The sequence below is a fragment of the Ruditapes philippinarum genome, unplaced genomic scaffold, assembly GCF_026571515.1.
Source record: "Ruditapes philippinarum isolate M1 unplaced genomic scaffold, ASM2657151v2 ctg421_1_1_1_1, whole genome shotgun sequence".
Taxonomy (NCBI): Eukaryota; Metazoa; Mollusca; class Bivalvia; order Venerida; family Veneridae; genus Ruditapes; species Ruditapes philippinarum.
In genome coordinates, this window is record NW_026858341.1 from 559,510 (window position 1) to 570,808 (window position 11,299).

An 11,299-nucleotide genomic window follows, 5' to 3' on the forward strand; every position below is an offset into this window, starting at 1 on the left:
GAGTTGATAGCAGTTTATTCTGATTATTATAATCCGAGTCTTGTACACATATGACTCATTATTTGCCGCAAAATTACACGTTTAATTTAGCGAGTTAAACAATGACTCCTACTAATCAACTATCTCAAAAAACGAAAGTGTCTTGTTAAGTGCTTAAATTTTCATTTTGCTTTGATTATTTTAGCCCAGTCTTGTACACATGTGATGCATTATTTACCGCGAATTGACCCGCTTTGTTTTGCGAGTCCCCAATAAAAGTTGAAAAATACTTAAAACATTCATATACATTATGTTACACTTCTGGATCATATTTTAATGTACTGTTTTGTTGCAAAATATTTTTATTCATATTTTGTTGAATGGAAAGACGATATATATCCGTATACAAATTTTTGACTCGCAACTAATGCCTTTTTCTTACATAAAACGTTCTAAACTCAATAATGCAATACCAGACGGGTAGTTTATTAAGTAGAAGTGCAGCCAGGATACATCATACATTATACATGTAAAAAACAATTTAATAGATAAGATCATGGCTCGAGATCTAAACGTCAACATTTGAATATGTTTCTAAATTCAATACAAATACAACAGATTAAATTTGAGCTTAATGCATCTACTTGGTTTGAAATACATAGAGGATATGGAGTGAGTGTAGGTTTAATACTAAATTTATTGAATGAGTTGAATAAAATCATATTATGCGAGCCTCTGGCAAGCAAATTATTGTTTTACTCAACGAGTTCAATAAATTAAGTTTTGAATCTACACGGACATAATATTCTATTGATCTCAAATATAAAAAGAATGGTAAACTGTTAACAAGAGTCATGTTTATTTGACGCACTGATAGTGTAACGCTCACATTGATTAGCGCACTTTAACGCTATGTTTATAGCGCAAATGAAGTCACGTCTGTGTAATTACACGTGTGTTATATCGTCTAGTGTAATATCGTTTTTATTAAATGGCTCTATTACACTCCCGCGCCGCGGTTTATGTGATAATACTTAATACTCATGTTATGATGGTTGTTTACCGAGATTAAATATCGTTGAACCAGGCTCAAATTTAATACAATGTATTTTCATATAAAGGGACACTGTATTGCATTGGACAAAATGCATTGTGAAGTTTGTATATCTATTCATATAGCAGAAAACAAGTTTGTTTTGAAGATATCTGGAGTTTTTTTTTCTTTCGCAATGATTTGGATAGTACTGTGCTGACGTAGTTCTGGTTTAAAAAAATAGCCGCCTCTTAATGATTGTTGATAAATCATTTATAGAATTAGACCCGTAACCAAATCTTGACTAAAAAACAACGTATAACCTCGCATAACTTCACAAATCAAACAGCGTGTATATTATTTAATGAATAAGGATCAACTTTAACGTCGTTATTTACCATTCGAATTATTTAACAGTAACATAATAAACTTCTTTGCATTACATCATTTAAAACGACTTTTGGCCACAAGAATCATTCGCGAGATGTCGCTTACTACAGTGAAAATTCACATTTAAACATTTATTTTCTATCATCGTGTTTCTTCTTTACTGAAGTAGAAAATGAAACAAAATAAACCTACATTTTTATAATTTCAAAGATATTATTTCTTTTTATAATTCAAGATAAAAAATCACATACCGTCTGCGCTCGTTAACTGCTGCGACAAGGTCAATTTCGTTTCGTTATAACAAGTTTGTCAAGAAGGCGATAGAGTGTGAACTTTCAGAACTGTCTTTATATAAATATAATATGACTCGTAGTGTCAGTCACGTGCTACATTTATCTGTTAAATTTCCGTACGGAATTGACTTAAGCGTACTTGTCCCGACACAATATATAACGAGTACAAGTACAAGAACGACATAATGGATTTTTGCTATAATTTGCGAAAATCTTATCAGGTATTCGTCAAGGTTGCATTTTGTTCGGCCCTTCTCAAGTAATTGCTGTGCATAGCTGGGGTGTGAAACCATTCAACCGCAGCCATTGTACGTTTACTTTACACCACATTTGTCGTACATTAGACGGGATGGAATATTTAAACTTCATGAATTTGTCAATTCAGAATATCAATTTAATGTATTCGCGATACGAACATACTGATTTCAAAATTTCAATGTAACGAATTCCAGATTTCATCTTCATACATTCAAATTTTGAAGTGTTTTGTAGTGTGTACGTGAACACACAATGCTTTTGAAAAAAAATGTTAAAGCATTTATTTTTCAACACATACAAATTCAAACCTTTTACATACTAAACCGATCATATTTTTTATAGCAGATACATGATAAAGATAACATATAAGAATAAAACGTTGTGTTAATAAAACGTTGTATTGTCAACTTCTAATCGTATTATATTACTTGAAAATGTTTATGCATTAATTGTGTCTTGCCAGTTTAATATATTTCAACTGCTTTCCAACATTTTTTAAATTCATAACTCGCCTTATAGAACAGCTTTTGAAACAAAATTGTCTTGTGACACGAGATAAGTGTCCTTATTTACCGCGTATATGTTCAACTCACCAACTAGTCTTATCTCACTTACTATGCATAAAACTTGTTATCATTTTCATTAGTTGAGAGATTTTTATTTTTGATTCCAATATGCTGTTTGGTAAGATTTTCACTTTATTTCTTTATTCCTTGGCTTCATGAATATTGTAATAGTGTGTGAACCACGATTTTGGAATTTATTGCGTATTGTAACCATTTTGTTTATTTACCGAATCATTTCAAAGCAGATGTTTTGCCTTGTTATATCATCAGCAAATAATTTGCCTAAAACAAATACAAAATGGCATGGAAGCAATGTATGTTTGACAAATTCTATTTAAAGGAATAAATTAATATAATAATCAATCAGTAAACGTGAACCGGTGCGGATCTTCGGTGTTAAGGTTCTTCCATCTAAGATGTATGAACGATAAACAACAAGGAAGAACATGTCATTTTATCATCTATGTATTTAGACAAGTACGTTTTATAATAAAAGGAAGAATAGTTGCATATAAGGTAAAATAGAATCCCTATAATATCAATATATTCACCATATATCTTATGTATGACTTATTTCAATTATTTTTTTTATACACGTTGGTGAATAAATGCCGAATGAATAAATGAATGGAAACGTGGTTAATATTTGAGACAATCTCCGTACAAGAGGCACTTATATTGAAGTTAATACGCTTGTTTATTACACAACATGTAATATATGTGTAATTTCAACATTTCCCCACTCCGTTATTTTTGTGTCGATACCCGTCTACCTTCTGGCTCGACTCGACAACGGTGCTGATGCCAAGCAACGGTGCCGACATTACCTGATACAATGAAACAGTGCAGGCCACACATTAGGCAAATGTGCATACACCTGTTATAAAAAAGTATACGGTTTAAATACACACAATTATTTTTACAGTTGTATCATTAAGTTTTCAGAATTGATACAAAATACAAAAGTATAAATCATACGTAACATGCATGGTGCACATTGATCTTATGGTGAATTTACTTTGACGTCATACGCAATTATTCTCCTGTTACTATAACATGCATGTGTATAGATACATAGATAATAAAATGACTTTTGTCGACGTGTTGTTTATCGTTCTTCCATATTTGACGGAAGCACCGTAACACGGAAAACCCGCACCGTTTCACGTACCAGACACTGTATATATTGACATAAATGCTTGTTTGATACATCATTCTTTTAAAAAGAATTTGCCACACATGCATAGCTTCCATGTCATTGTTTATTTGGGTTTAGGGCAAATTGTTCACGCTAAGATTATTACTGACGAATTAACAATACAAAACATATGCATGACAATAGGAATTCAAAAACATTACATTGTTTGTATTATGTCTTTATAAGAAGAATCAAAGATCACTATGATGCTGTGACATGTATACATGTTAATATATACATACTATATACATAAATTGAAAATTTAATTTTGATATATAAAAAAATTGTAATCCCGATTCGAAGACATAAAAACAAGCGTTTAAATACTTCAGTTAACTGAACATAAATTGTTAAATAAATAAAAAATTGATATGTATTAATCAAAATTGAATGTCATGCCAATATAAGTTTAAATTGTGTGCATGTGCGTGTGCTTGCGTGCGTGTGTGTGTTTGTTTGTTGCTTTTGGTTTTGTTTTTGTTGTTCTTTCGTTGTTGTTGTTGTTTTTGTATTTTTCTTTAGGACCATTGTTGTTACTTTTCGTGCCTTTTACTGTTTTTGGAGAAAGACTGTCTCAAGAGGAATGTTCAGACATTGACCATAACGCCTGTGTTGTGATGGCTAGTCAAAATGCCAAAATGTGTTCAGATCCTGTTCTTGCAGCTACTGCGTGCCCAGTCTATTGTAACAAATGCCGTAAGAAATAATTATTTTACGTGAAATTATTACGAAAATGGCAATGACTTTTATTTTACTGTTATAGTCACCGATTCGGAAGGTTGAGAAATAGATAATCTATAAAAAAAATTAAATGGCAGTTGAATGAATAGCTTTTTAAATATTAAATAATTTGAAAACATTAAGCATAACAGGGATTTAGCAGAGAATGTAAGTGCTTATCCAAGTGTACCAACTCAGAAAATGTCGTGATACAAGGATTTTTATCATAATAACTATTGTTGTATTTCAGCAACAAGATTAACGTGTTATAATTGCTCATTTTCAAATCCGAATGCCAACACTTGTAAAACAGTATCGTGTCAAACAGACGAGGTAAGTAAATGCCTTACTTGAAAAAAAAGAAGTTGAACTGGAAAGTAACAAGTTTTTGATATATCTAAATTTTTCTTACGAGAACTTCTTTAATCTTTTAAAAGTGGCGATCTTTTATCACCCCTAGAAATCGACCTATTAACTATAACCAATGGAGTGTACCAGAGCATATAAGCACATAACAAAACCTAGACTGTACTTAAATAAATATCGATTTTATGTTGACAAAACCAGTTGCTACATACTGGGTGCTTATCCTAGAACTGTCCCTTAACTCTGAGCGAAAATTAATTTAACAAACGTACAACTCTCTCCATAGTCGTTGGCGGGTCCGGATCCAAAGCGTCAAGAGGCAAGTGGTTAAACCTGACAACCTTAATCTTCGCCACCCTCCAGAACAATTATCACACCTACTTCTTATTTTTTACCTTAAGTATTGATTACCTAATTAGAAATATCAATCAAACATCTAGATTTGGTAAATGCACAACTAATTTTGCTTCGTTACAGGTGTGTATGGTTAGGGAAATAAAGCCTACATTTAACGGATCGACAACTTATAACGTTGGTTGTGAAAAGAAATTGGTCAGTCTTTCAAATTATTTGAAATCGGAAATAGATCTTGAAAAAAGATTAACACTGAATCACAGCTAATTTTTGTGATTATTATAGAAATATATATTTTGAAATTGGTCAGAAAAATATATGACTTTATTTAATTTTATCCATGACAAATCGTGCTATATAGGCTAAATATATATTTGTGAGAAACAAAAGTGAAAAATAAATTTGAAAGTTGGCGGAGCAAAAACCTACATCGATTTTTGAGACTTAAGGGACCGATCCGACTCATAAATATATATTTTAAATTTTATCATGGTTCGTGAAAATAAATTCCATATTTCACTCAAACGAAAACTTTTTCACACGAAAAATCCTCTTAACCCATAACTGCATGAGTATTTTGTAAAAAGAAATAGCTATTTTCATCGAAAAGTCTCCCGTTACAAGTTCAGATTCATGTAAAATTCAATATTAATCAATCTTTGGACAAATGTTGACTGGACCATTGCCTTTGTAACAACATGCTCAGTCTAATTTCCTGGTAACATGGCAACGAGGGGAAATCTCAAAATTGCACTTTTTGTGCGTTGATTTTTTTCCATCAACATAGCTGCAATGATTACCTTACCTTATGGTCGACCTGAGGTCATTTTTAGCCTCTAACAAGTCCAAAATATCTTGGCGATTTTTCATCATTTAAAACAACAAAAAGGCGTGAAAAGGCGTGTTTATCTGGTAATGGGTTAATCAATTGCACAAAATGTATCAGGTAAAATAAAATGGCCTTAAATTCTATATCAATTATACATTTTAAAATTTACAAACTTGTGGTCTTTGCTACTGTAATGCAGAACTTAAATTGTACACTGTAAAATGCGGTACCTAGATTACATATTATTCTCCAGGTTTGCGATGGTCAGAAAAAGCGGTCTATTCATTCCCGATCTGTTTACATTGACTGTTGTTTGACTGATTTATGCAATCTTCCATCATCATCTATACCGACCACGACGTCACGCTTATCTACATTAAAAACCACTTCTACAACTGGTACAGACCATCTTTTTAATTGACTTATACATTTAAGTAAAGCATGTGTTTATTCAATGATATACAATATCATTTATGAGTAAAGTTAACATTCCTTGTTTGCGTCATATTAGTACAAAAATGTACCTTTTTAATATTTTGACCTAGATTAAACGAACAGATCGAAGATTGAAACACAATTGATAGATAATATTTAGAATTTTAAAAGAAAAATTATATTATGTGTATCAACCTGACCATTTTATATTATAGATCGTGGTCATTGGTCAGAGTGGAGTAATTGGGGATTTTGTACTTCAAGTTCGAGTGGTGGGTATAAGGAAAGAAGAAGAACTTGCAACATTACACACACTTTTGATCTATCGGCATCGACATGTATCAATGGATCAACCGAATACTACAGAGCACCCTGTAGCAATCCCTGTTCACGTTAGTATTCCTGTTCATTTTTGTATTTTTTAAGCTTCCATATTGATTTAAAGAAACACGTTAATTTTATGTCCGAAGACCTTTGACTATTTTCTTTTTATTTTCTTATGATACCTTAACAATTATAGCATAATATGTGTTCTAAACATTTTTCGCATCATATCTGTTTCTTTTAAGTAAATTATGTTTAAATGTTTCTGTTCCTTTTGCTTACATGTTTTTTTATGTTATTTCGTTCTATGTCGAGGCATTTATATGAATAATGTCATTTTGAATTTAGTTGTACAATAATTGGTATTTGCCCAGTTAAATTAAGTAGATTCATTCCCTGTTCGTTCAATAAAAGTTTAATCTTGGTTGGAAATACCATTCTAAGTGTTACACAATTCATTGCCTCGGCACAAAACAGCTCCCTTCGTTAAGGATATTTTGATTGTAGTAAAGTTAACATGCATATTTCACATTGATTGTATAAAAGGAACTGACGCCAACAATAACACTTAAGAACAGACATCAAGATTCTTAACATTGATAAATAAATTATTAAAGAGTATTAAATGGACAATTGGGAAAAGATAAAAAGGAAATATACTCTGAGTAAAATTGATTTGTTTTTAGATGCTTGTCTAAGTCAAATTAATACGTTTTTCATTTTTGGATCTATTTGCACAATAATATTGAATATACGGAAAATAAAAGGTTGCAGAAAAACCTGACAATTTGCACAAAGAATACTGTTTAGACCTCGGCAAATGGTTCACCAATTTCAACTAAAAATATTTCCACTACCTTCATGCCAAAATGTCTGATTTGAATCCCTTTAACGTCAAAAATAGATCACTTTTTGATCGAATAATTATTATGTATAACTAAATTTGTGTAAAATATGTATAAAACATATTTATTGTTTGAAATTTACCACCTATTACTTATATACTGCTTAATAAGGCACCAGTAAATTTGTTGTACCACCGGGATTGTTGCAATCTTCACTGCTATTTAGAAATCGCTTTATAAAAATGAAATTTTATGATAGTATAAACTTAAGCGAAACTATAGAAAAAAAAACCTGCATATTTACAAATTTTAGCACCACAAATTGTAAATCTAACCTTGAGTGGCTCTTGGACAGTGGGAGGTATGGTTATCCTACATTGTGAGGTATCAGGGGATCCTAAACCATCTATTAGCTGGATGGCACGGGTAACTTTTCATGTTAATTGGTCTACAACGAAAGGTCTGTAATACACTAAATGCGTATGTTTTTCGTAAGTATCAAGACAAAACAACAAACCACAAATGAATTATATATTATTGTTGTTGGAAAGTATGAGATAAGATCCGATATTACATGTATTCATATGGTAGTTATTAATATATTGCAGATAAAAAATTGTTCTCGAACAGAATAATTATCACCATTCTTCATATTAAATTGTTCATACTGAATCATTTAGAACTATTATAACAATTTCTTTCAAGAAGTTTGATATTAAAATATACGTACCTTCATTTCCTTTTGTTTCGTCAATATTTATTACTTACAGAAAATATGTCCCTTGTAGACCAATCCACTTCGTCTAGAATGTACGGTTTTATTACTAAAGTTTTATCTAGGTCAATTCTAATCCATGAATTTGTTTTGTTGGTTGACATAAGGTGCCTTTTCTGCAGATTAAACTACTTAAATTATATTTGAAAGATATTTTTTTTCTTAAACTTCACAGACAGTTGTTAAAAGTCACTATGCTTTGTCATTATTCCATTGAATTATTTTTTTATTGAATAATTTAACATACTGTACATTTTCGAGCACAAAATAAAAATACAGAAGTATAGAGAGCAACAATCAAAAGTTATCGTAGTAACATATATTTATCTATGTTCTATCTTCTTATTACATGTAACAGAGCTCCAATGTGCTTACAAACGGCAATAAATGGAAATAATAATGAGTTCCTGATCATTGGACCAATTACCGAGTTACATCCTGATCTGTTCAAATGTGAAGCAATAAACAGATGTGGGAGATCTGAATCTCGTGAATACTCCGCTCCGACATCAGCCCCACCTATTATTGGCTAATTGGAAATATTGTTTAAAAATACAAAAAAAAAACACATAAATTTTACGCAATAATTGTCTTGGTCTTGTTGTCTTTGTCTTCCTTGGCAAGCTCAATTTACCCTTAGACAAGTTTTCAAGCTGTGGTTGCGATTTAAACAACCGATTAGATAATTATGATTTCAAATTTCAAAAACAGAAGGTCAATCGTTTTAGAATTGCCGAACTTATTTCCGATGATTTGTGAAAATGTGAAATATTTTACTTCTTGTACAGGATCGATAATTTTATACTTTATCTATTACAAAAAATAATGAAGACGGAGTTGTACAGTGTCTATGGTAAGAAATTTTCTTGACATATTTGCAATGGTCAGATATCAAATATCATTTAGATTTTACAATTTTAATCCCCAAATAAAATTACAATGTAATAATAATAATAATAATAATAATAATAATAATAATAATAATAATAATTAATATGGTCATATTAACATTTATTTCAATCTCGACGGTAAATACATGTCACAACATGAATTTATTACAAAATGATTATGCATATGTACTTACAGCAAGGAAACATTAACCTATGGGTCAACTATGTTTATGTCTATATTTTAATATTAAACCAAAGTTAAACATCAATATACCTTTAAAAAATTTGACATTTGATTTAACCAAATATAAAATGACGAGAGGAATATCGCCAAATAATTCCAATGGTTAACATATGTTCAGTAACGACATATTTCAGTAAATCACTTTAAAAGCTTTCAGTATACAAAGCGAGTGGTGTGTGCTAAACTACCCCACAATCTGTCCAAGGTATTGAACATTTAAAGCAAGCCATAGAAACCGCTGTTTAAAGTGAGATTTTTTTATTTTGTGTGAACCAAAAATGATTCATTTGTGGAAGAATGGCTGTTAATCACGTCATTTAACTTAGATAAATGTGTAGGAGTTTGTATGAAATGTAAGACATTTTCCTACATTTGTACGACATATATAAGCAATTATCGTATAAATAATCTGAAAGGCATTCTATGGAACACCTTTACTGTCTCATGTTATTACTTAGTGTGACATTTAGCGATCCTTTTGATGTCATTTTAAACAATGAAAAAGATTATTCCAGAAAAGCAGGGTCAATGATAGTCTGAAAACTTGCTCATTCAAAGGTTCATCAAATGGTTAACAAATCTTGATAAAAAAAATTTCCACTCCCGATTTGTCAGTAAAAAACAACTCTCAATCCAGGAATACCTTTAACAGACATCACTTTTTTTCGGATTTCGTTCATTCCTCTATAAGTTGACATTGGAACTCAATTTGCCCAAAACTTTAAAATTTGTTAGTAGTGTGGAAGTTAAAGCAATACTTAATCTCGTCTCAAATCGAGCAATTATATATAATTCATGTATGGAAAAAACACGATATACTGAATGCTTATTAGTATGCCCTTCAATTTTTTATTCCTAATCTGTTTACTGCAAATTGGCAAAAAATGAAACAATTATATAAACACTAAGATGATATAAGATGATATAAAATAAATTAAAACAAATACTACTTATTCACAACAATGACGTTCATTGAATGTCGCCCTTCCTTGTTGAATTATTTTCATATTTTACAAATGGGAAAGAGCAATATTATAACAGTTCCTGTATAAAATTAAAAACACCCATACATAATATGTATAATGTATCGTTTTAAGTTATAAGTAAATATCAATGTGTAATGCATTAAGGTCGTGTCATATAATATTTAATGTATGGATATAGCTACCATTTCTCAAGTTTAAAGGATATAAAAAGAAACAAGATACTACGTGTGGTATTTTGATGATGGATACTTGAAGCATGTTGTTTTGTGACTCAAACACACCGAATATTCCCGTTAAAGTGAACTACGTTTTTTCTTTGTACCATAATGTAACAACCCAGAGTACATTCAAATACTTAAATAAAAAAAGTGGCTTTGGGGGTATTTTTGTTATGAACTAAGAGCATTTACAAATTATTTAAACGATTCATCAAAATTTTACGTGGTAATTTCTTATAGTGATCTATTTTGTTTTAAAGCGGCATTGCTTATTACATTTTGCCAGTAGCTTGTGATAGCAAATTTGAACGTGTAAGTTAATCAAAGGATGTTAACAGTAGTGCCTTAGTCCAATTTCTTTTTAAACAATCCTCGTATATGTACTTTTACTTCACCGGGAATTAAGAACTTTATTGTGATAAATCATGTTTTATTTAAATCATACATTAGTAATGTAACAAAACTATGAATTAAGTTTTAAGCAATCTTTATATATTACATAAAAGACATGTCATATGAATAATGTAAAATTGCGGGTCTGGAGCAAAAAAAAAAATAAATAGAGATAGATAGGTTGGTCACCATAAGACTTTGTT

At 30.6% G+C, this 11,299-nt stretch overlaps 1 protein-coding gene across 2 annotated transcripts; it reads left to right on the forward strand.

Annotated features, from left to right (window-relative positions):
• Positions 1-2,517: 2,517 nt before the first annotated feature.
• LOC132752893 (uncharacterized) lies at positions 2,518-8,953 on the forward strand. Of its 2 annotated transcripts, XM_060743295.1 has the most exons (8): positions 2,518-2,637; positions 4,240-4,413; positions 4,688-4,770; positions 5,281-5,355; positions 6,240-6,384; positions 6,637-6,813; positions 7,904-8,016; positions 8,724-8,953. In XM_060743295.1, exons 1-8 carry the CDS (start codon positions 2,628-2,630, stop codon positions 8,760-8,762), a joined length of 816 nt encoding a protein of 271 aa, XP_060599278.1. In that variant the 5' UTR covers positions 2,518-2,627; the 3' UTR covers positions 8,763-8,953. The 2 variants fall into 2 exon arrangements, with proteins under 2 accessions (XP_060599278.1, XP_060599277.1); XM_060743294.1 differs by lacking the exon at positions 2,518-2,637 and having other exon boundaries at positions 3,708-4,413.
• Positions 8,954-11,299: the final 2,346 nt, after the last annotated feature.